General features: G+C 47.2%; 1 protein-coding gene across 3 annotated transcripts in view; it reads right to left on the reverse strand.

Moving 5' to 3' along the window:
• Positions 1-26,329, reverse strand: part of NAA35 (N-alpha-acetyltransferase 35, NatC auxiliary subunit) — a 485,576-nt gene that overhangs the window by 313,840 nt on the left and 145,407 nt on the right. For all 3 annotated transcript variants that reach the window (XM_086961291.1, XM_086961289.1, XM_086961290.1), the window contains one exon: positions 63-129. In XM_086961291.1, coding sequence (XP_086817417.1) covers positions 63-129 — 67 coding nt within the window. The remainder of the gene's footprint in view (positions 1-62; positions 130-26,329) is intronic.

Consider the following 26,329-nt stretch of genomic DNA (forward strand, 5'->3'; position numbering starts at 1 on the left):
TACTAACTTAACAAAACATTATAGCTTCAAACTAAGAATCTAATTTAGGATTATTTCTTTACCTGTTACTCGAAGATCAGTCACGCTGTTAGCCATCTTAAAACCATATGTCATGGACTGAAAATCCTCCTACAAAAATTTGAAAACAAAAATAAGGGAAAGGGTTTCTTTTCAATAACACACATTGCGTCTGGACACCAAAAGCACATTTGGGCAAAACACACTCTAGTACAACAAATGAATGGAGGACACTATAAGCAGATGCATGATAGAGCACCAATCTTAAACTAGGTTGTACGTCACAAAACACAATTAGACGTAAAACAATAATATTGGCACACATCTGAGCCGGGGTAAACATGTACATTGGTTCGTTTTGCACTGTGTCAACCTGTCATCCTGCGGCCAGTTGGCAGCACTGATAATTGGGAGATATGTGCATTATTCGGGGGGGGATTATCTTAAGTGACATATGGGCCCTCAAATCACCTGCCACTGTTTCCACGTACATAACATGGCCTCTCACCCATCCCAAAAAGTTTTCTTTAAAACAATAAATACCTAGGGGCGTGGCCGAGAGAGCCGACATGGCGGACGCAGCCTAAGAGAGCTCCGTCCCGCCGAGAATATATCCGCCGATTCATCCTGGTTCCCCTCAGCCCAATGTGCCCCGGAGGTGTAGAACGAGTACGGAAGCCAGCGACAGGTCCTGTGTGTAGTCCTGGCCGGTGGAGCACAAACGGGGGCCGGAGAACGCGATCCGGTGCTGTGAGGCCTACGCCGCGAGGTGCAGCCGGGGACCTCGAGTTTAGTGGACCGCAGAGGCGGATCAGTGCAAGCGGTGAGGGACGAGTGGTGCTGGTCCCTGTTGGGTGCCCTTGCTCTACGGGCCTATTGGATCAGCCCCGGGCACTGCTGGCAGACCAGGAGTGGCGGGAACTGAGAGCTGCAGAGCTGACCTTGGGGGAAGACGAAGTGGTGCGGCCTGGCCAGCACTGTGAAGCCGCGGCCTCAATTTTGGTGTCTCCCCCGGGGAGCGGACCTGGGTGCTGGCGTGTGTGGCGACTTCTCCTGGCAGCAGCGGGCCCCTCAGGACCACAAGTATTGAGGAGTGTTTCCTTTCCTCCTCCTCTGGGGTGTATGGCGAGAGCAGTATCTAGTGGCAGGCAGTGGCTGCTACGGCGGTCGGTTCTGACCGCGGTGGTGCTGAAGGGCGGGCGAGGAGCCCCTCTCACGGTGTGTGGTGGGCCCAGCAACCCGCATTCTGGTTCCTACTTGGCAGTGGCTGGGGTTGGGATCAGGCAGGCAGCAGGTTTGGAGGAACGGGTGGCTACTACATCGGCGGTCAGATCGGGCCGTGGCGGTGACGGGGGGCGGGCTGGGGGGGGAGATCCAGAACTCGCCAACATTCCCCTCCCCCCCCACCCCCCCCCCCCCCTGGAAGGGTGGTGAGCCCAACGACCCGCGACCAGCCTGAGCTTTCATGGGGGGGCCCCACACCCTGATTCGTCGACCCGGAGGGGGCACTTCACATCGGACTGGGGGCCTCTCCACCGAAACATACTCCATACTCCAGGCGGGGGGGGGGTCCTGTAGACTGACGCAATTGAGGCCGGCTGGTGGAGTAGAGGACGGTCGTGATTACCCCGGGGGGCCGGGCGCAACGAGGGGCGATCTCCTCTGCACCGGGGCGATCGTGGGAGCCCCACTGGAGGCCTTGCAGGACCAGAGCATATGATACAACGCCTTGGAGGGTGAAGAGGTACGGCCGCCCGATAGCTGGGTGCCGGCGGGCTGCTGCGAGGAGGTCGGCTCGTACCTGGAATAGAGCACTGGTGATTGGTGGGGTTGTGCACACAGAAGAGGCCTTGACCTGCTGCCCATGATTATGAGTGGAGGCGGTGGTGGTAGTACCACCTCTAAACATGGGCCCATGGACAAATTCATGGGGTCAGGTGGAGGAGCCGGGGCGGCACGGGGCCAACCCAACCCGGGGCCAGATAACGCAGCGCTGATGGCAACCATAACTCAGTCTAGAGACATGTTAGATGCGAAAATAGGGGCTGTGGAAGCAGATGTTACCCTTCTGCGACAAGACTTGCGTAACGCTGTGGCCCGCATCACTGAGGCTGAAACCAGGATTTCAGGGGGGGAGGATGACATGGCGGCCCTGAAACGTAAGGTTGCGAGCATGGAAAGCATCCAGAAAAACCTGCCACTCCGGGCGGAGGATGCAGAAGGACGGACCCAGTGGAACAACTTGCTCTTTGTGGGCCTGCCGGAGGGCTGCGAGAAGGGCGGCATGGAAAAATTCTTGGCCCAGTGGTTGGAGAGCTGGCTCCTCTCGGACTCCCTATCGAGATGCTTTGTGATAGAACGGGCGCACAGAGCGTTGGTCCAGAAGCCGCCTGTTGGGTCCCGTCCTCGTCCTCGTCCTGCGATTGCTAAGCTCCTGAACTATCACGATCAAGATGTTATATTGCAGCAGGCGAGGGCGAAGGAGCCGCTTATGTATGACAATCAACGGATCCTTATATTTCCGGACTATACGAGACTTGTGCAGCAGCAGCGACAATCATTTACAGCAGCAAAGGTGAGACTCCAGGATCTCAAACCCCCTTTATGTGCTGCTCTATCCTGCTCGGCTGCGGGTGGTATTTCAGTCTCGCACTCATTTTTTTTAAACTCCAGAAGAGGTCTTTCAATGGACTGACGAGACGGTGAAAGTAAGAGTGCATACCCCGCCGGTTATTAACTACGGCTCCCTGCAGAATGAGGCCCGCTCATGCATGACTTCGGGCCGGGAGGGCGTAGGAACTGGGGTTTCAGATCCGGAAGACGGACAGACTCAGCGGGAGCCGCAGAGGACACTGGAGACGCGCCTGATCCCCAGATAGTAGATCCTTGATTACTGAGAGACGGACAGGGGATTATCAGATGTCACTGTGATCAGTTATACCTGGTTTGCCTCGGGCATCACTGTGGTGTGCCCTCATTTGGGGGCTGGTGATATATCTAATGTATGGGGGGAGAAGAAGGTGAGGCGGGACCTAGTCCCCCATTGCTCAGGGCTAGTTGGGGGTGGGGGGAGTTTGGGTTTATGGGTAGGTTGACGGGGATCCATTGGTGTGACCGATCTCCGGGCTCCCGTTTGGGGTCAGGAGCTGTCTATATCGCGACAGGTACTTCAGTGTTTTTGAGGTATGGGAGGGTTGGGGGGGGGGGGGGGGGGGGGGAGGTTCAGTATGTTATAGGGAAGGTTTGAGTGGTTTGCTCGCACAACAGTCAAAGAGTCTCCACGGTCCCATTGTCTTTACCTTCGTGGCCTGTTATTGGGCCACTTCCCTCCATGGTTTGAATGGCGAGTGAAGAGTCTAGGTCTTTAGGCCGCAGAGCATCTCTTAGGGTCCTGAGTTGGAATGTACGGGGCATGCTGGACAAAGTTAAAAGGGGTGCTGTTTTCGCCAGGCGAAAAGAGAGCGCGCCGATGTTCTCCTATTGCAGAAAACCCACCTACTAGGTAACAAAACACTGCTTACAGCGCTTTGGCTATCTACAGGTATATCATGCCGGTTTTGTCAGAGGATCTCCGGGGGTGGCCATCTTAGTTCACCGAAGGCTCTCCTATGTGCACAGGATAGGTACATATTTATCAGGGGTCTGGTAGGAGAGGAGTCCCTAGTGCTGGGTAGTGTGTATGCCCCGCCCCCGTTGCAATGGTCGTTGGTAGAAAAGCTGTTTACAGTTTGGGCTGATATTCCCGAGTCACCAGCAGTAGTTGGGGGGAACTGGAATGATGTCATGGATATGCAGGTAGATAGGTGTCGGCCTGGTGGAGGTCAGATAGCTGGTGGGACCACAAAACTGGGAGATTTAGTGGGGGGCCTGGACGGTAGACACATGGCGTTATTTGCATGCATGTGGGCGGGAGTACACCTACCTGTCAGCGGTCCATAAATCCTTTCCTAGACTGGATTATATCTTTGTACCTCGCTCAGCAATAGGTAGGGTGGAGTCGGCGGATGTGATATCTAGGGGGCTCTCGGATCACTCCCCAGTTGCAGTCGAATTTGTCCTAGATAGGGGGCTGCAGCGGTTTCACTGGCGCCTCTCCACATGGCACCTACAGAATGAGGAATACCAGAAGCACATACGGGACGCCATAGCACACTATTGGGAAGAAAATGCTGGATCGGTCTCTGAAGCCGAGACACTGTGGGAGGCCATGAAGCCCACGTTGCGGGGGGTAGACATTACATGGTGTGCAGCGGCGCGCCGGAGGCCTAGGGAGGCCTTGGTCAGAGCTGCGGCAGAGGTAGAGGCCCTGGAGCACAGGTGTAGTGTGGGTGGGGACAGTCAGGCGGTGGGGCAGCTTCTCCTAGCGCAGCAATCCTATGCGTCGATACTGTTAGACGAGGCGCGGCAAGTGTGGTTGGCGACACGCAGCAGAATCCATCAAATGGGAGACAAGTCGGGGACGATGCTCCACCGTCTCTGCCAGAACGCTTTCCAGGCGCAGACCCTGCCAGGGCTCCTAGATGTGGCAGGGGATCCAATTACAGACCCTAGAGTATTAGCCGAGAGTTTCGCGGCGTACTACGCGACCCAATACACCGCGCGTGAGTGCATACCGGCAGATATGGTGGACAACTTTATTGCGGATTTGCCACCGCGGACTGTGACAGATGAAGTGCGAGATCATTTGGAGCTTCCTTTAACTGCAGAGGAGCTGGGACAGGCCCTTGGGGAACTTAACACCGGGAAAGCCCCCTGGCCCAACGGGTTCCCTAGTGAATTCTATAAGAAGGGTCACCTGCAGTTAGGTACACACTATAGAGCTGCACTGGAAGAGGCGAGGGAGAGGGGTAGCCTCCCCGCAGATTGGCGCCATGCTGAGGTAGTGGTCTTTCAGAAATCAGGCAGGCCTCCGGAACAACATGCTTCATACCGCCCCAACTCCCTCCTCAATGTTGAAGCTAAGATTTTGGTTAAAGCATTGGCCAATCGTCTCCTACCCCATATTGCGGGGTTAGTGCATCCAGACCAAGCCGGATTCATGCCGGATAGGGCGACGATTTAGAAAAGGGGTGGTGATGAACAGAGTGTCTGAGTTAAACAGACCACTCTTACCCAGTCCAAAGATCAGGGCTTGATCCATCACCGTTATTTATCTCACTGCCCCATCCCAGCTCAGAACCTGGCTATATGCAAATCAGTCTGTCCCTGGCCCAGTGCATCATGGGAACAGAGCAGACTAAACTACCAAGCCAATTCTTCACCAGAAAGGAGACAAGCTACCGGGGACCAGTTTCTGGCATTTCAGCCTTCTTCGGCCCGGCTTGCTTGAATCCTGATGGAGCAGTGAGAAAGGGACTCATGTCTGAGTATACCCTGCCACACCTATAGTGGCCAAAAACGATTTAGAAAAGGGGTGGTGATGAACAGAGTGTCTGAGTTAAACAGACCACTCTTACCCAGTCCAAAGATCAGGGCTTGATCCATCACCGTTATTTATCTCACTGCCCCATCCCAGCTCAGAACCTGGCTATATGCAAATCAGTCTGTCCCTGGCCCAGTGCATCATGGGAACAGGGCAGACTAAACTACCAAGCCAATTCTTCACCAGAAAGGAGACAAGCTACCGGGGACCGGTTTCTGGCATTTCAGCCTTCTTCGGCCCGGCTTGCTTGACCCTTGCTCATTGCACCATCAGGATTCAAGCAAACCGGGCCGAAGACGGCTGTAATGCCAGAAACCGGTCCCCGGGAGCTTGTTTCCTTCCCAGTGTAAGAATTGGCTTTTGTAGTTTGGTTTGCCCTGTTCCCATCATACACTGGGACAGGAACAGACTAATTTGCATACAGCCAGGTTCTGAAACTGGGATGGTGCAGTGAGCTAAAAAACGGTGTTGGATCTAGCCCTGATCTCTTGACTGGGTGAGAGCGTTCTGCTTAATTCAGAGACTCTGTCCCTCACCACCCCTTGTTGTAAATATTTTTGTCCACCCTAAGCGTGGAAGGGTATTTTCAGATGTGAGACCCTTGCTCATTGCACCATCAGGATTCAAGCAAACCGGGCCGAAGACGGCTGTAATGCCAGAAACCGGTCCCCGGGAGCTTGTTTCCTTCCCAGTGTAAGAATTGGCTTTTGTAGTTTGGTTTGCCCTGTTCCCATCATGCACTGGGACAGGAACAGACTAATTTGCATACAGCCAGGTTCTGAAACTGGGATGGTGCAGTGAGCTAAAAAACGGTGTTGGATCTAGCCCTGATCTCTTGACTGGGTGAGAGCTTTCTGCTTAATTCAGAGACTCTGTCCCTCACCACCCCTTGTTGTAAATATTTTTGCCCACCCTAAGCGTGGAAGGGTATTCTCAGATGTGAGACCCTTGCTCATTGCACCATCAGGATTCAAGCAAACCGGGCCGAAGACGGCTGTAATGCCAGAAACCGGTCCCCGGGAGCTTGTTTCCTTCCCAGTGTAAGAATTGGCTTTTGTAGTTTGGTTTGCCCTGTTCCCATCATGCACTGGGACAGGAACAGACTAATTTGCATACAGCCAGGTTCTGAAACTGGGATGGTGCAGTGAGCTAAAAAACGGTGTTGGATCTAGCCCTGATCTCTTGACTGGGTGAGAGCTTTCTGCTTAATTCAGAGACTCTGTCCCTCACCACCCCTTGTTGTAAATATTTTTGTCCACCCTAAGCGTGGAAGGGTATTCTCAGATGTGAGACCCTTGCTCATTGCACCATCAGGATTCAAGCAAACCGGGCCGAAGACGGCTGTAATGCCAGAAACCGGTCCCCGGGAGCTTGTTTCCTTCCCAGTGTAAGAATTGGCTTTTGTAGTTTGGTTTGCCCTGTTCCCATCATGCACTGGGACAGGAACAGACTAATTTGCATACAGCCAGGTTCTGAAACTGGGATGGTGCAGTGAGCTAAAAAACGGTGTTGGATCTAGCCCTGATCTCTTGACTGGGTGAGAGCTTTCTGCTTAATTCAGAGACTCTGTCCCTCACCACCCATTGTTGTAAATATGGATAGGGAGACTAGGCACAAAATACGCAGGGCTCATGTAGCGGTGGCAGCAATACAGGGCACTGGGGTCCAGGCGGCGCTCCTTTTGGCGGATATAGACAGAGCCTTTGATTCCCTGAGCTGGGTTTATCTATTTGCGCTTTTGCCTCGACTCAACCTAGGGCCCAACTTCCTATCCTATCTAAAACTTTTATACACAGATTTGACGGCATCGGTCAGGGTCGCAGGGGCCATATCTTCCAAATTCTCCCATCGGGCGTGGCACGCATCAGGGAGGCCCCCTCTCGCCATATCTGTTTGCCCTGGCCATGGAACCTTTAGTGGCTTGGGTGCGAATGGACGCGCAGCTTCACGGTTTTGTGTGGGAACGGGGCCCGACTGATAAGATTGCTCTCTATGCTGATGACGTCCTATTTTTTCTCACACAACTTGACAGGTCGGGGTCGCGCCTCCTCGAAATCATGCAGATATTTGGCGAAACCTCTGGGTTATATCTGAACCCTCGTAAACCGATCCTATGGGTACTGGGCGGGAGCTCGGATGGTGGAGACTGGGCGTCCACACTGCAAGTAGCAGTGGGGGGAATCAAGTACTTGGGGGTGTTCCTCTCAGCGAGTCCTGCGATCTACTGGGAGCGCAACTTAGTCCCGGTATGGGACAGGGTTCGGGCGGAGATGCGGACGTGGTCCCGAATGCCCCTTACTATTTACGGCAGGTCGGCCATTTTTAAAATGGTGGCCCTTCCCCGACTCCTCTACCAGCTGCAAAACCACCCGTACCTGATCTCCACCCAGTGGTTTCGGCAAGTGAACTCGGCACTGGGACAGTTTCTGTGGGCCAGGGGAGCGGTGCAGGTGGCGCTACGCACCTGTTTTCTGTCTACTTACGACAGGGGTTTGGCAACCTCCGATATCCTGTCATACTATCAGGCCTCTCATCTCCTTGTACTGAATGAGTGGTGGTATGGAGATAGGGGAGACCCAGCGTATACCCTGGAGCGTCACCTCATGGGCTCCAATACTTTACGTATGGTCCTATCCACGGCGCAGTTCCGAAGAGGACTGCCGCCGGCCACTCAGGTAGTTTTTCAAATTTGTAGGCAAGCCTTGCATCGCATGGGATGGTGGGGCAGGCTGACACGAGAGACCCCGCTGTGGCACAATGGCCGCCTGCCTGCTCTGGTGCCTCTCCGGGGCTTCAGGGGCTGGGACGATATTGGTATATCGTCTCTGGGGGATGTAATGTCAGGTACAATACTTATGTCCCTCCAAGACCTGTGTGAGGAATACGATTTACACCGGTCCCAATTCTTTAAGTATTTGCAGTTCCGGCATGCCATTGCACCGAGTCTTGAGGGTCTCGATTCTCTGCCGGAGTTTAGCCCTATGGAAGCCAAGGTCTTTACGGGGGATTTACAGGACAAAAAGATTTCTCATATCTATCGCACACTAGTCATACACTGCTCCACTACACTGTCGAAACTCCGGGAATCGTGGGAGAGGGATATAGGGGCACTTGAGGAAGAGGACTGGTGTGAGGCGCTGGCGGCTCCCAGGGGGCTGCCACAGCAATGCGGTTACGACTAATCCAAGTCTACTTTACGAGGGAAAGGTTGTGGCGAGCAGGCCTTATCGCTCCCCCAGATTGTCTCCGATGTGACAGAGAAGAGGGGACACGGATACATACGGTGTGGAGCTGTGTTTCGTTAGCAAGGTTTTGGAGAGGGGTGTGGGATTGCCTGACGGAGGCCCTGGGGTGGGAGCTACCACACACACCGCAACTAGGATTGCTGCATGTACTAGACGGGGTGGGGGGCAATATATACAAAAGGCATCTTCTACTACTGGGGCTTACTTTGGCCAAAAGGGATGTGGCCAAGGCATGGAAAGACCCCCGGCCTCCCTGAGTCCTGGTGTAGAAGAAGGGCCTGGATTTCTGTATGGGGCTGGAACAGCCGATTTTCGTAGCTCGTGGATGCCCACGAAAACACTACAAGATATGGAAAAGATGGGCAGAATATAGGGGCTTTTGTCTGGAGCCGCCCGTAGACCGGGAACTGGATCAGGAGGTGGGATAGGAAAGCCATATGGAGGGTGTACATGTTATATTGGACAGTGGTTTACATTGGAGGACCTGTGAGACGATGACGTGCAATCGGGGTGGGCGAGATCCGGGTGGGGGGAGTTGTGGAGGGGGCTAGGGGGGGGAAAGTTCTTCAGTTTGATGAATCATTTGCTTCCAAAATGATGTATGGATTGCCAATTTCTTGATGCTTTGTATTTAATGTGCAGTTTACTTCAGAGAGCGGAGTGCTGCAATATATGTGCAATCTGTCGATAAAAATTGTTTTAAAAAAACAATAAATACCTGGACTACTGCCACCCACCCCTACCACTTCACGCGTCTTCCCTCTCCTCCAGAAGCTGTGCTCCAAGGATTCCAGTGCTGCTCTGACAGGGGACCCGCAGAAGCCTAGAATTCCTTTATGATATTGCAACAGTGTGTAACAGGTTTTGTTCCCCTCTGTTCCCAAGTCACAACAGCAAATTATTGGATTTAGAATTGAGTTACTCACGCTAATGGCTCTCTATGCGAGCCATGCATAACAGAATAGGCCTGCATGAACATTCCAAACAAATCCCTTCCCCAAACAGTATTTAGAACTACATTTGCTATTGCAAGTCTAAATTCCTCATGTGGTATGTATAACCACTTCCAATAACTAACATCAATATACAATATGTTGCTTATTTTTAGTACCGCCAAGTGGTAATTTAATTTGTTGTGGTGACTGGTTCTACAGGTACACATGATCATCTTTTGTGTGGGCTACATCAGATAATCTTTAAACTTTCCTGGGACGTGTAATCTTGTTCCTGACATTCAAAAAAATATTCTAAGTACTTCCTTCTTCACTTTTTCAGCCAGCCAACATGAGCTGTTTTATTCCCCCCCCCCCCCCCCCCGACATCAAACACTACAATACAGCCTCTTTTCCACACCATTCACTCGTCCTAAATAAATTCCTACCTATAGTCAAATTTGTTTGGTTCGCAATACATTGTTTCCCCCTTTGCTAATGTTTAGTGGATTCTTAATCTTCACCATCACTAACATTCATTTTCTTCACGCTTCACTTTTTGACAATTTGTTTTTAATACATATTAAGTTTTCGTTTGATAATAATCTCAGTTTCTTTCCAGTCCATACAATCATTTATTCCGTCTCCTCCTATTGCTAATTAGATCCTCTGCTTTCTTCCTCTCAATAATTCAATAGTCGAACGACCCGTCATTGTGTTAGTTGTTCTGAGACTACAATAATTGATTTATGAAATCTATACAATGTTTCGATGTGTCACTGCCAACTGAATACTTTTTTGTACTGACCTAATTTACCCTTTCCACTAACCTGCTGGCTCTTGGGTTCTTCTGTGTCTGATATGTTGACCTTTCAAATACTTTCCCATTTCAGGGGAACAAAACTGACTGCCATTATCTGACATTGTTCTGGATACTAAGGACCCCTTTCTACTAACCTGATTTTGAGGCTCAGTATCTCATTCACCAATTCCACTTTAAACCATTTTGAAAAATAGTCAATTATAACTACCGCAAGTCCACTTTGTATTCCCAACAAGTCCACAGAGCCAATAAAATGTATCTCAACATTTGCCCATGATATCGAAACGATACCAGCTGCAATAGTGGTGAACATGTTCTGTGAATTGTATCACTACTGCTACAAACTTAACGTTCCATTACTATCCTTTTTATCTCACTGTCCGTACTTGGCCACCATAACAACTTTCTGGTTATTCTCTTTGTTCTACAATGATCCGTATGCCCTAATGAGCTAACACAAAAAGCATATTCCACAAGATTTTGGCAGGAATCCATGTATTTCCTTTTTTACACCCACATAGGTTGACTCAATGAATCTTTGAGGCAACTGATGTGCTGAAATCCTTCATAGCATAAAAGCCCACGTTCCCCGATCTACTTAGTAGTGGTTCTCAACTCAATCTTTTACTCTTTTATTCCATACATCCTAAATCGCCTTTACTTCCATAAATCTGACTGCTATCTATCCTTGTTTTTTCCAACTTTGTACCTATTTCACATTCCTCATTTATTCTAATTCTTAACATTCTGCATATTGTTCGTTCCTCCTTGCAAGATATTCCACCCAAAAATTGTATTGTTCAAAGATTTGCTAACAATTTAGCAACTTTTACCAATGCAAAATCTGTACCTCTCATATAGTCAATGAATGTACCAAAGGCCCATGATCCAAATTTTGAGCTGTAATTCCCACATATAATCTAAAATGTCTTGCTGCCCCAAAAATTGCAATTGCCTCCCTCTCAATTTTGAACAATGAATCTCGGTTTTATTTATTGAGCAAGACATGAGAGCTATAATAACCTCCACAATTTGCATCTAACTCAAAACAGCCCTCAATCCATAGACACCTGCGCCAGCAGAAAGCATGGGTTTGCATTTCAAATCAAACATAGCTATTGGTGGAGAATTTTAATCTCCTTTTAGACATTTTGTAACTCCCTTTGACGCTCACTCACCCGTACAAATATTTTTATCTTTCTTCAATAATGCCTGCATTGTTTTAATCTTGTTGTACATGACAAATTACAATGATAAATGCGAAATAGAATTCAATTACTCTGACATTTTGTTTTAAATAGTATTTGTTAGATGGCACCAGAGCATTCTGAATGAATATTGAATTTATAAAGCGCAAACTGTCCCTCCCGCAGGAGCACCCTGGCGCTGAGTGGTATAAGCAAGGATTCATGACACGTAAATGACCAGAGAGAAAGGGAAGAGGAAGAATCACAGAAAGAGCGAGCAACAGTGAATTTGAGGCAGCGAAGATCCATGTCTTCAGCTGTGTTCTAAAAATGGATTCAGATCCAATGAATCTCAAGCCACTTCGTAGTGGATTCCAAGCCTTGGTCCCTAAAACAGCAAAGGATCAGCCTCCCCAGGTTTTGAGTCTAAAAGTAGGGGGCTTAGAAAATTGGAAGATGAAGACCTCAAGGTCCAATTGGTGGTGTAGTGGGTGAATATGGGATTTAGATATTTTGGCCCAAGCGCTCTGTGGGCTCAGATTGTGAACAGAAGAATTTTAAAAAGAACCCTCTTATGCACTGGCTTTGAGAGCCACTGAGGCCGATGAACGTCAAGGCAGTTTCAAAACAACCTTGGCAGTCACATGTTGTACCACCTGCAATTTCTGAATAGTTTGTTGGCACCTGCATGCAAACTATTGCAGTAGTTCTATCTGGACATTATTAATGCAAACGCCACTCACGGTCTTGCTTGCTGCAAGTCGGAGGTAATCAAAATGGGATCAGGTAATCAAAATGGTATCAATAAACCTAACTTTTGGACTTATTACTTTTCGATCAACGACATTAGCTAACCACATCTCACTGGCCACCATAATCTTGCATTTTTCTGATATAACCTTCAAGTCCTTTTCCTGTAAAATGTCTGAAACCTGGGAACCGGTCTTCTTGTTCCCCTTCAGTATGCGCATGAACCAGAATATCATCTTGAACATGGCATATGCCTACCATATCACCAAATAAGCCTTGCAACAATCTCTGAAAAACAGCTGATGTGAAAGCCAAACCGAATAACATTCGATTGTATTGGTAAACCCAAACAGCATAATAAATGAAGTCAAGTGCCACGCTAAAGGATGCAGCTTAGTTTGGTCATAGGCCAACAATCTGTTGTGAAAAACCATTAGGCTTCCCCATCGTGGTTACTGCTTCACTAATGATTGGAAGGGGATGTCCATCTATGCAGATGGCATTCTTTAAATCTTGCAGTTCTACACACAATCTAGCAGACTGATCTGGTTTAAGTACCACTGGTATAGGTGCCAGCCAATATGAGGTTTCTATCTCTTTTATGATACAAACTGTCGTGCAATTTCTGGATCTTAATTTTAACCTGTTCTCTCGACAGATAACATATGTTTTCTGACTTAGTTTACTTTTGGTAGAGCACCACTTTGTAGCATGGTTTTGTACTGAAAGGTTTTCAGTTTACCTAATCAGTCTGTGAATACAGATATCTATATTTGTCTGCCCCTCTTCAGCTCCACCTCCCCCCGCCCAAAAATAAACAATTTCTGCAGTGGATTTGACTATCATTTTTTCTTCTTTGGCACCTTGTCTCAATTACATTGTTAATGCTGCCCGGTGAATCTAACCTAAAATAGGAGCATCTGTTTTTTGCAAATGTACTCGGCTATTAACTTTCCTGCCCTTAAATGCAATTTCCATCACAATAACCCTTGAATTACAATCCTTTCTACTCCATAGCCTTGTGAACTTATTTAATTCTTTTACTTGTTTTCTCTTTTCTAAAAATCAATCATCTTTTCTATTTTGTTGTAACAATACATTATATCTTGCTCCTGAAGCCACCAACACCTCAATTTAGACCTTATCGATTGACATTGTACATTTAGGACCTTATATCAGTTTTCTGCTATAGCCATAATATTCCATCATTTTAGTATTCTTGTCATTCACACTCTGCATCTTACCTTGATTTACACTTAATACATAGAAATTATCCTCATATATTTCTCAATTATAGTAATTTCCAGATTCAGATCTGGCTTGGTTTTTTTTTATTAACATATTTACAAATGCTGGCATAACAGCCTATTTTTTTTTTACATCTCATGCATGTCGTGTTTGTTTTATCCATGCTGTTATAGGGATTACACCATGGCCTGCTCAAACCGCTAGAGGGGAAAGAATGACTAGCGGATGAACCACTTTTGCAAATAGTCAATATGTTTAAAATTAACTAATTTTTTCTGAAGGATACTCTGACTTCACACAAATTCAGAACCAACTGAAAAATAAGGACATCAGAAAGAGAAGCAGAAAGAGGATAAATAGACTTTTCTGCACAATATAATACAAATCTGTTCCACCAGCAGGCGTACATCGTCTTGGAGGGACACCTGGCTGCCAAAATAACATTGCAGACTTGAGGAGAAAGGTCGAAAGCAGTCAACTTTCGCCGCTCAATCTCCACGCAAGAAGGCCTATAGTTGACCATTTCGGGTCAAGGACCAGCCCCTGCTGCTGCAACTGGAGATCGTTCCGAAGAGGCAGCCTGATCGGAGGATGTAGGCTCTTACTGAGAAGCTTGGGATAACTGACTCTCCTTGTCAAGTCCGGGGTCACAAGGATGACTTGGTTCCGGTTATTCCTGATCTTCTTGAGAATGCTGGGCAGAAGTGGTATGGGCGGAAAGCAGGCCTGAGCTCCACTCGAGACAAAAAGCACCTCAGAGCGAGAGCTGCCTTGAAAACTCCAGCGTGCAAAACTGCTGACATTGCATGTCCTTGGCGGAGGCGAATAGAACTAAGCAAGGCTTGCCCCACTGCTGAAAGAGACATTGCGCCACCTCTGCATGGAGACGCCATTCTTGATCTGCTAGGCATCGTTGATTGAGTTTGTCCGATCTGGCGTTCAGGGAACCAGCCAGGTGTTGAACCACCAGGGTTCAGCCATTTCCTGAGACACAGGGTCACTCAGCAAAGGGTCCACGACCCCACCCAACCCTATTTGTTGCAGTACCACATGGCAGTGGTGTGGTCTGTAAACACTTGCACCGGCCTTTCCTTGATGGAGGGTAGGAAGACTTAACGGCAGCCGGGTCACTCGGAGCTCCAGCATGTTTATGTGGAATATGGGCTCCGCTATAGACCAGAGTCCTTTGATCTCCACCTCTACCAGGTGGCCGCCCCATCCCAGGAGTGATGCATCTGTTACTACTGTGAGATCTGGTTGGGGAAGAGAGAGTGGTCTGTCTCAGATCCATTTGCGGTTTTTTAGTCACCCCCGTAGGTCTTTTGCAGTTCCTTCCAAGATCTGGACCATGTCGGAGAGATTCCCCTGCTGATGCGCCCACTGCAACTTCAGGTCCCACTGCAGAGCAGGTATATACCATCTGGCATGCATCACCAGCAGGATTCAGGAGGGCATGAGGCCCATCGGCCACAGAGTGAGTCTCACCGAAACCTAGGATAGAGGCTGAAACGTCAGTATCTTAGTCTGAATATCCTGGACTAACCGTTCCGGAGAATACGCTCAAAGCTGCACTGTGTCCAGGACAGCTCTGATGAAAGGGAGAATCTGAGTGGGAGTCAGGTGTGACTTCAGCATGTTGATAGTAAACCCCAGCAAATGCAGAACGTTCATCGTAGCATGGAGGTGGGAGACGACAGCCTGGGACGAGTCAGCCTTTAGCAGCCAGTCATCGAGATGGGGGTGGGGAGACTGACCCCCCTAATCTATATCGATGAGCTGTGACCACGGCCATCACCTTGGTGAACACCCAAGGGGTGCAGGTAAGGCCATAATGGATCATGGTGAACTGAAAATGCGTGTAGCCTACCGTAACCTGCAGGTAGTGCCAATCGGTACATATGATGGGGATGAGAAAATAAGCATCCTTCAAGTCCAACAATATTGTACTGACAAAGGTCAGCCCATCGTGAATGGGAGGCAAAGCGGGAGGCCAGGAATCGAAGGGAGTAGCCCCTTCGAATAATTTGTAACACCCATCTGTTCGATGTTATGGACTGCCAGTGGTGGAGATGATGGCTGATTCTGCCACCAACTGGTCGCCCATGATCCTGTAAGGCATGATTAGGTGGGCTTACATGCTGCAGCTGCAAGGGGATTGATGGTTGTGGCAGACCTCTAGCTACCTGATGTATGGGGTAGATATGAACAGAGTCCTCGCCCCCGCAAAGACTGGGCAGCTTGCATGGGGCGGTGCCTGGTGTAGGGTTGGCGCGATTGAAAACCCCTTCCATAGCCACAAAAGGGGCGAAAGGCAGACTGAGGTTGACGGGGCAACTGAGAGGCCCAAGGACTTGGCTGTAGCGCCGAGTCTGCCTTGTCTCCGAAGAGAGGTTTGCCATAAAAGGGCATGTCCGTGAGGGAAGCCTGGACATGCCCTGAAAAGCCAGATGTTCTCAGCCAGGGTGAGTGTTGACGGGCCACCATCGTCAAAACCGCCATGCCCATCAAGTCGGTCATATCCAAACCACATCTAATGGTAAACTTTGCTGCATCTCTCATGTCTTTTACTGCTTGGGAGAGAGCACAGTCCGGGTCTCCTCCAGGACCTGGGGCAGCACCTGCGCAACAGTGTCCCACAGAGCGTGCAGTGTTTATGAGCCGCAATGCAAGGCTGGTGAAGAACACATCTTCTTCCCCAAGCTGTTCAGACTCTTGGATTCCCTGTCAGTCTGTGTGGCAGGGAATGCGCCAAGGGACAAATTGGCTTGGACTACCCCAAGGGTGTCGAGAAAGGAAATGTGAGTCTCCAGTTGTGGGGCAGTGGCAGCCAGCAATTGAACTATTTACAGGAGCCCCTGTACTGGGCTTAGTCCATGTTCCCAGTAGGACATCCGTCAGTGCTTCATTAAAAGGGAGCAAGGGTTCTGAAGAGGAAGCTCCCGGCTGCAAAACTTCTCAAGATGTTAGTCTTGATTCCATCAAGGGCAACTCGAGATCCACTCTCACTCAAGCTCGGCCCTTCAGAAAATGGCTCAGGCTGCGACGTATGATGCACGAGTCCTGTCTGCGCTTGTCGGAGTGGCTCCAGCTCGTTTGGTATCAGAATAGGGCTGGTGCCACAGGTGAGTGCTGGGGGAGTCGGGAGGGTGCGGTGGTACGACCAGCACCAGTCCAAATTCATGACCGGATCCATGGGGGAATGACCTGAGCCAAGGACGAAGAAGTCAGCGCAGAAACCAATGGGGTCCCCTCTGACCCCATGGGGTCCCAAGGCAGACCGGAGGGGTCGGGACGCTCAAATACTCGGTGCATGGCCTTGTAACGTTCTTGAACTTTGAGAGGGGGTCACTCCGGGCTCCTGGAAAAGGTGGGAGGCTCGGAGTTGGCCCAGGCAACGATTTCGAAGAATCATGACTCGAAAGTCAATGCTCCATTGTCGCATCGGCCAATGGGAAGTCTAAGTACGCTTCTGCTTCTTGTGCTTCATACCGAGTGGCCCAAGAATGGGAAGACGACGACTTGGGGATCCTTTAGCAATCCTGCGACCCGTCTCTCGATGGGGATCTCCTAAGTGTTGCAAGCCGAACCGCTAGCAGCTTCAGGGACTTCTCCCTCAAAGCCTTCGGTGCCATGGCCAAGCAGTCCGAGCACATCTTGGAGTCATGGTCGCACTTGAGACATCAAAGACAACTAACTGATAGTAACTGACATGGCGCGATGACAGGCACCACATGGTTTAAAACCTTTCTTCCTCAAACATATCCCACGACCTACAAGGAGGAAGAATTTCCTCCAAAACAGACCCAGCAAACATCTAAAAAAGAGGGGTAGTTCTTTCTCTGGCTCGGCACTAACTGGCGCGAAAAGAACTGACGTCAGCGCACCGAGTTGGAGCCTATTTAGGTGATGCAGACGTCGCTTCCAGCACGGATGACCACACGCAGAGCTAATCCATGCAACATACCTAGTATCCAGGGGCACTGCTCACAAAAAATTTACAGATCCAGTCTGACACCTGGGAAATTCAAACATAAGGAATCTGAGGCTAGAGGCCTCTATCTGATGGTGTTTGTCTGTACAATGTCACGTCTTCCCTTCCGTGCACAGGAATCATATTCCATCGATTTTATGTTTTAAATAAAGTTTATTTAAGCTTATTTAAGAAAACCAAAGGCTTGAGGGGCATTTTAGTTACAGTTAGGTCAAAATGTCTGTTAAAATATAAAATTTTAAAATAACAAGACCACTGAACTTCACCAGTTATATAATTATCTACATTTGTATGTCAATTTATATTGCTTCTCATACTCATGATAGTCTATTTCTAGAAGCTCGTACTTTAGATGATATGGTAACTGAGGCCCAGGGAGGCAACTTGGCTTGCCCCAGATCACACAGTGTAGTGAAGAGGGGAATGCATGATTTATGATAACACAAATCAATTATAAAACATGTGTATGTGTGGAAGTGTGAATATCGGCAAGTCTTTGTAGTTCCATATTGTGTTAGCAGTTTACTTGTATGTGTATATTATATTTATCTACTATTTTTTCCCTCCAATTCTCCATACAGCGCATGCTATCTTTAGGCAATGAGGACATTTATAAACTATCGCAATGAAAAAATTATGCATATTTATGTGTGTGCATTGTGTCAGTAAATGTCTTTAGGGATGCACAGAGTGCTGGTACCTGCACCTTGTCTGAATTACATGTGGCTGAAAGTGATTTGTGTGACAGCAGGCCATGTGGCAATGACAGTAGGGGCTGAGGAAGCCGCAAAAATATATCAAAGCATGCCTCATGACATAGAGGAGACGCATACTGTGTACACTGCCCAGGTGCATTTAAACAATGCTGAAGTGTGAAATAGGATATAAATACTGCTAGACCTGTCATCATGGGGGTGGTCTTCCCCCAAATTCTTGATGAATCTTTTTGTTGGGCTTCGGACCCTCAGCACTTTACCACTTCTAAAGTGCATGTGCTTCTCCCCATAAACATGAGGACGTTGGTATATACCAGACTGTCATATTAAGTTTACATGTAAGTCCCTTGTAAAGAGATATACCATATATCCAGGGCCTGTAATCTAAATGCTGCTAGCAGGACTGGTTGTGCCACTCACACAAGTAGCCTTTCAAACTTGCCTCAGGCCTGCCATTGCAAGGCCTGTGCGTGCAATTTACGCCTACTTTGACTTGGCATTTTAAACCCCTTGCCAAGCCTTAAACTCCCCTTTTATTACATATACATCACCCCTAAAGTAGGCCGTAGGTTGCCCTAAGGGCAGTGTGCTGTGTAAGTAAAGGATAGGACATGTACTTTTAAATTTTACATGTATTGGTAGTGACAAACAGCTAAATTAGTTTTTCACTACTGTGAGGCGTACTCTCATATGCTAGCGTTGGGAATTCTTTAAAACACTTTTAAGCTGTAATTCCTGATAAAAAAGGAGTAGTTGAATCAGGTTTCATATCTTTGAAATGGTAATGGTAATGATAAAGCCTCTTTAGTGGTAAAGTTTGCTTTGACATTATTTTAGAATGCCCCTTTTAGAAAGTGGACATTTCTCTGCTCTTAACTTTGTTGTGTGTGCTTGCAGCCTGTCTCCAATACACGTCTGGGCTGGGTGAAAGCTACATTTTGTGCATTCGCTCTAGACAGCCACATACACAGGAAGTGTGGGTGTGACACAGGACTCATCTGCAATCGGATAGCCTTCCTGGGCAGGAAGAGGGAGCAGGAGCTCACATATCTGAATAAGCTGTGTCCTGTCCCCACAGAAAGGACTGCTTACCACCCACAGATAACATGGCAGACAGGGCCGAAATGAAATAGGACCTGGGCACTTCAAAGATCTGCTTTGAAGTCAACCCCACTTCAAAGGCACATTTGGGGATAACTACTGAGGCTCAGACAATATCAAATCAGTACACTACTGGAGTTGGGAAGTACTTAGCTGGAGTAATGACTGCTATGCTGTAAGGACTGCCACTATGCATTGATTAACTGTTCTGAGGAATGGCTTCTCTGCTTTCCTTAGCTGTCCTCCTGCCTGCTGATCTCTGCCCTGCTGAGGACAAAGGCTGGACCCATCTTACTTGAACCCAGTGACTCCAAGGACTTGTTGGCTTGCCTCCTGTTTTCTGAAGTCTCAGGGATACAAAATACTAAGTACAATTCTGCTGGTACTGCTGGACTCTGCCATCTAGGAGTCCAACCCTTGCCTGAAGTGCCCCCTCCAGTCCTTTGCCTCGGAAGCGGGTTCTGCAGCAGTTTAGCTACAAAACGTAAGCATCGTCACCTGAGAAACGATCGAAACCGACGCATCTCCCTTGGACGCCGCGTTGTTCAATGACAGCTGTACTACAGCCAGCGCGCCGTACGAGGAAGCATTGCCTGCATCCCAACAGAGCTTGACCACAACACAGCGGCCTGACTGCATGGATAAACAACACATTGTGCCCTCAGTGCCGGTGCTTTGCTCCATCCAAGGTACTTTTTAAGCGGGACCTGCGCGAGTCTGGAAGCCGGCCTGCCCTTCATCGTGGTTGGCCTGAACTTTGGATTTACCCTGGTCCCTTGCGACCTCAAGGAATCGTTTAACCCTATTGATTTCTAAACACTATTTTTACATTTATTATTTAAAAATTCATATCTTGACTTCTACCGATTGGATTTTTGTCACTTTGGTCTTGTTTTACTCAAATAAATATTCCCTATTTTTCTAAACCTGTGTGAAGTTTCTTTGTGGTGTATTCATTGTGTGCGTGTGTTCTGCACAAATTCTTTACACATTGCCACGTAAGTTATGCCTGCCTGCTCAGTGCCAAGCTTCCACATGCAGGTGTATAAAACACACTCACCAACATTCTGTTGCAGTACTAAGAGAAAAATAATTAGAGGGAAAATTGCGGAATCTTTTCCTAATAGGCTCCGAAATTCGAGCCTCGTGCGAGGTGTGGCACCCCTTAGTGCCATTTTCGAATGCAGGCGGTCGCAGACTGAGGACTGCTTCTCAAGTGTTTTGCTGGCATTCAAGTAGATTTTCTATCCGAAAGGCAGTACAATTAACTTCAATGGCTGGGTGCTCTTACACAGCGCATGGTGCCATTCGCCCAGGTGTTTTAGTGCAGCTAAATTGCAGCGTGACATGCATATTTTCCGCCTGTTGGCAGAACGCCATGGAATTGCGCAGAGTGAAAGCCCGTGAGTTCTCCCCACCCCTAATTTTTAGCACTTAGCACTTTATGGTGGTGAACCACAGGCAGGGGAAATAAACAGATCTCCAGCAGTTAAAGCACTTCAAAGCAATAACATGTTTTATGTACTAAATGCTAAAGTTAAAGCAGAGAATGTTTAAATGTACTGTAGACAGAAAGGAAAAAATTTAACTAGGGATTAATTTGTAATTGAATCTTCTGTTTGGCTCTCATTGGGGGAAAGCAGTTAGCACGAATAACAAGATTTGACATTACCTACTCATATGATACAGTCGCTATGTAATAAGGAGAAAAAGTCACATCCCCTGTGATCACCACCCTCACCCAGGTCTGCAAAGACCTGAAAGAAGGGGCAGAATAGTGGCTAACATTTCTGCATTTCTGAAAACCTAGGGAAATTAAAGGGGGTAGAGTTTACATATATTTAAGCACATTTTCTTTCCTAGAATGCCCTGCGAAAGTCAAGGTGTGTTAAAAGCCAACATTTTCCCTATACTTTTTGTAATAGAAATCTTGGGCACTTCCAGCCAATGGCAAAAGTCTTACTGTGCTGCTTTACAAAATGTGTACTGAAAAGAAATTATACCTCATGTGTGGGTGGGCATTACTCACTTCATAAGAATTGACCAGAACTGCAACCATGTCATGTTAATTTGACTTCACCAAGGTTTGATCAGTTCCTGTCCAGTACTAATGGCTCACCCACAGAAGAGAGGTACTGTTTTTAACAGAAGTAGTGTTGGAACAAAGGATGATAAGACTTTTGTCAATCTCTACAGATTCAACTCACAAAGGGGAGGAAATTTTGTGATTTCAGTTACAGTCTGATGTTTTTCAAGACGTTCTGTGAAGGAATTGTTAGTGGGATCCATGCAAGCCACACTACCATGGACTCAGCCGGACATGTCTGAAGTTGGAAGGTTTCCCTGTGGGCTGGCTGACGGCAGACAAAATCCTGCAGCTACCCACAGAACGACAAACATTCTAAGGAAAACCCTTGATGTTTACAGTATGCATTATGAGAATGTTCTTGGGGCAGGGGACTGGATAATTCACACAAGTGAGAGTTATTATTGGAAAATGAGTAGAAACTCAAAATAGGAGCAGTTTATTTGTTATCGAATTCCATTACTTTCTTGGCTTCTGAACGCAAGCCTCTGCATAGAAAAGAATGCATTTTGAAAAAAGCCTACAGAATCACCTGATAATATGGGTAATCCTGAATTCAGAGTAGTACAAATACCCCTATTCTCAAACTCAGATTCTTTCTTTTATACTCATCTTTTATTCATAAGATTTATGAATTCATGCATGGTTACAAAAAAATTATGAAAAATCAATTATTATGGGAATTATTTTAGAGATTAGTTTCCCTTGGAAACTATGAGCGATCTATGCAATTGGACACTTGTTTAGAATTTCATCACTTTTCAGAACTGCATAGCTTTCCAGGGTGATCCAGGTTGATCCATGGGTTTCACACTGGTTTCCACCACAAACTACAAGCACTTAGAAACCACAAAGAAAGGAAATCTTGACCACAACTTGCAAAATTGCAAAAATTGTGGAGGCAAAAATTATTTTTTAACAACTCTGTTTCTGAAAGCTGGGGCGTGGGTGATCTATGAAAAGAAACCTCATCAAATAATTTACTGGTTAAATAAAAAAATACACTTATTTCCAATTGTTAAAAAATAGTTGCCACTTTTTGTCTATTTTCTCGGTTCACTCTGCGGAAACTACATACCCGGGAAATATTTAGAATTCCCAACATTTTGGGGAAAAGGACGGAATTTGGCCAGGATTTCTGCTGAAAGAAAAAACATAAGCACAAATTGCCTCAATTAAATGGGCTCAGGATGGGTTGAAAGCAGTTGGGGGGGGGGGGGGAGACTGGAACTGAAGAGTTTAGAAAATCCGTTCAGCACTGCCACACTGCATCAATATGCCAGCAGCCACAGAAAGGTGGCAGCTGGTCAAGTGACCTCGTTCCTAACATGCATCTTGTAAATGAGCAGCCAGCATTTGCTTCTCTCAGTCCTAGGTCGTCCAAGCAGCCAGGTGTATATGGTAAAGGGTGGACTGAGACTGTTGCGTGTTTATCTAGGTTCCTGATCGATACTGTGACCTTATGCCCCTATTGGGCTAGAAATCCATTTATTCCCTATATTGGCATAACCGTTCAAGTGCGATATTCAGAAAGTCATCTCTGACCTCACACGAACAGAGCCACGTTCAAGGATATCTCTCTCTGCCACTTCCTTTGCAACCAATTAGTGCAATGACAGAGCAGAAGTCACTATCTGATATTCCTAGATTAACACTCCGAGTTCTACAACAAGATAAAAACTCAGCAAACTGGGAAATCCCCCTTGCTTTGTTTTGATTAGTAATAGAACTCTAATGAGCAACTGATAGCTATCACTTCCTAGTGACATCTTTAATTGACGTCTTATGTCCAGCAAACTTGCGTCAAACCCGGCACCTGTCAGGTATAAATACTACCAACGTTGCCTTAAGCAATGAGCTGCTGTACTGTTGCTAGCTGTCTGCAAGACCCCGTGTTGGTGAAGCTAGCACCCTGTCGCTGCAGCCTGCTGTCCCTGTGGTGGTGAAGCTACTGATACCATTATCGCTGCTAAAGCGCGAACGATGGTGTGGTATGCTTAGGAGCTGAACAGCCGTCCCTCTCCGAAGAGCCTAGCAGATTCCAGCTGCCCGCGGACGCTGTCCCCCGCCTCCTCCTCTCGACGCGCTGAAGAAGAGCCGCTGCCTTTCTCGTGCAGAGAAATCCAGCTCCGGCGTTTCCGGTCTACCCTTGCGGGTGACAGGGATATCGAGCTTCCCCTGAAGGAGATACCAAACCTCCATCATTCTATTCAGAGGTATGGTGTTGACTAAACCCTTAGATGAGAATTCTTGAAGCAAACCTTGGCAAAACCAACTTAACTTAAAGCTACTTACTTACTCCCCTTTCACGTGTTAGGCTTAGGTCAGGCACACTGGGGTAGGCTTAGTTAGAAGCACCAGTTGAGTATTTTAGCCTAATGTATATATGACTGTATATATGTTTTATTACTTTTAAACCATTGTATGGCTAAGAAACCATATCAATGCTTTCACAGTTCTATTTCGCAATACTTATCTTACTGTACGTACTTTTTATCATAACAAGTCTTGCAATTGTGGCAATACATTTCTCTTGTACGAGAAGAAAGACTGTTCAATAAATGTTAACCCTTTATTGACAAACGCCCGTCTCTCTATTCTCTACATATCGTGAAAGTAAACTGCACTAAACTGACTGAGTGAAATACCTGTCTATTGTTTCACACGACCCTAGAGATTGACTCTTGATCTGAGGAGCAAAGTTGTCATGTTGCACGGTTGTTGGAAAACTGAATCCCTTCTTGTCTGTGCCAGGGAAGCTGATCACTTCCCATGCAGAGAAGAAAGTTTCCAGTGACCTCTGAGCTAGTTGGTAACACACCCAATTAAGTTTAGCATAGTCAGTGGAGGCCTGGAATATCCGCAGTTCCACGTCGATACTACTGTTTATGTTATTCCAATGCGCAGGGCCTAGTGGGAAACTAGGAACTACACTACATGGCGCCCAACGTTTGGTAAGGCGATAAACTAACGCAAGACGTTAGAGTAACTCAGTCGTGCATATTTCACACAGACCCCTTTCTCCCGTAAATACTCCAATAGACGTCTGGAGTGGGTGAAAGGTTAAAATCCGCCCGACCTTAGTAGGAAGAGATTCCTATGTAAAGCTCTGGTTTATTCAACGTTGAAGGATACAGTGTTCCAAAATATTGTGCACCTAATCTTTGTCTCCTTGGAAACCTACTCTGCAAACCTTGCATTTATACAATGCCAGGAGAAAACGGAACCACTGGGGCCGCAGTAGATGCGACTCAGCAAGGTCCCGAACAGACAGACCCGGATGCTATTATCATCCCGGTCCACTTAAGAAGATCTATAACTTTAAAACTTATAGAAAACGGACTGACACCTCAAGGTGGTACAGTAATTTTCGTGATAGAGGCTCACGAGTATCGGCAGACAGAGGTATTCTATTCATGGATAAACTTTCCAGCGGTAAACGCTAGAACAAAAGAGTTTCACTATTACAAAATAGAGAAACCTCCGGAAGAGTACGCTCCTTTCGAGGAGATTGAAATTCCACTTAAATTTCAAGAGCACCTGCTTGGTTTAATGGCGCCCTAAAACACAATGATCACATAACTAGGCTCGGTCCACTAGGTAGACCAGGAGCAACGTGGCCGGTTCTAGCCAGCTACACACCACATCCTGACATTTTAAAAATGTCAAAAGAAGAGCTGTTAGTACAGCTAAAAACACTTATAAAAATACATAGGCAATTAGTCCAATATGTAATGCGGACTGCAACAGTCCAACCAGCTGTTAATACACCACAGCTGACCCCTCATCAGGGGAACACAAATAAAATTACACCACAGAACATACAGTCATGTCTTGGTAAAACACCCGTAAAACGGGAACAAATTCCTTTCTGGTTAGCACAGAAAATCACTCAAATAGAGGCAGTATTTCCGGATACTACCCCTATTGAGAAACACAGAATCTTGACCATCTGCCTTCCTATGGGAATCGCACCACACGTGGAGGACTGTGACACTTTGGGTACAGTCTTTGCTTCCATTTACACAAAAACACACGGTGTTCCGTCTATGGCAGTAATACCAGAAATGCTAAAACAGATTCAAAATGAATACGGTCCAGAGCCCGCTTTAAATCTAGGTATGAAATTACTGAAAGACTTCAAGCAGGTCTCGGCTATATTATTAGCCAACATTAAAGGAGAAGCAGCATCTGTGGCGATCCGCCAGAAGTTGAAGGAAACGGATATAAAAGATCCTGTTGAGCTTGCAAAAATCATAGAAAAATGCTATGAAGAATTAGGTAGAGACAGCTTGGGTGGGAAACCAGTAAAACCCCAACTGCTCGAAAATCCTGAAAAATTATTTATTAAAAATAATTTAAACACTCCTAAAAAGAGCTGGGATGGAAATAAACAATCCACTCCCAAGGAAAAAGTTTTCCAGTCCAGAGGAAGGTCTCCTCGACGGAGGGAAAGAACTCCGACTCGAGAACGCCAGTCTCCCCAGAGGGAGCCCTCTGAGAAAAGATATAACCTTAGAAATAGGGATAATCTAAAAAAACCTGATAGATATCAAAGTATTGATACACGTCCCTCTCGATCTTTTCCACAGAATTCGGAAAGAAGAGGACGGTCAGACCCAGGAGAGCACACCAAGTCCAAAGACAAGGAACCTGCTCAAAATAAGAAATCTCAATTTCAGAAAAAGAAGGTAGCCAGTATTAGAGTAATCAACCATGCCGAGAATACTTAGGACACAGTTGAAAAACGGGGAGTGGGCATTGACAATGTTGGACAGTGCAGCAGAGATCAGTATAGCGCGCAAGATCT

Source organism: Lissotriton vulgaris, chromosome 3_1, assembly GCF_964263255.1.
Source record: "Lissotriton vulgaris chromosome 3_1, aLisVul1.2, whole genome shotgun sequence".
Taxonomy (NCBI): Eukaryota; Metazoa; Chordata; class Amphibia; order Caudata; family Salamandridae; genus Lissotriton; species Lissotriton vulgaris.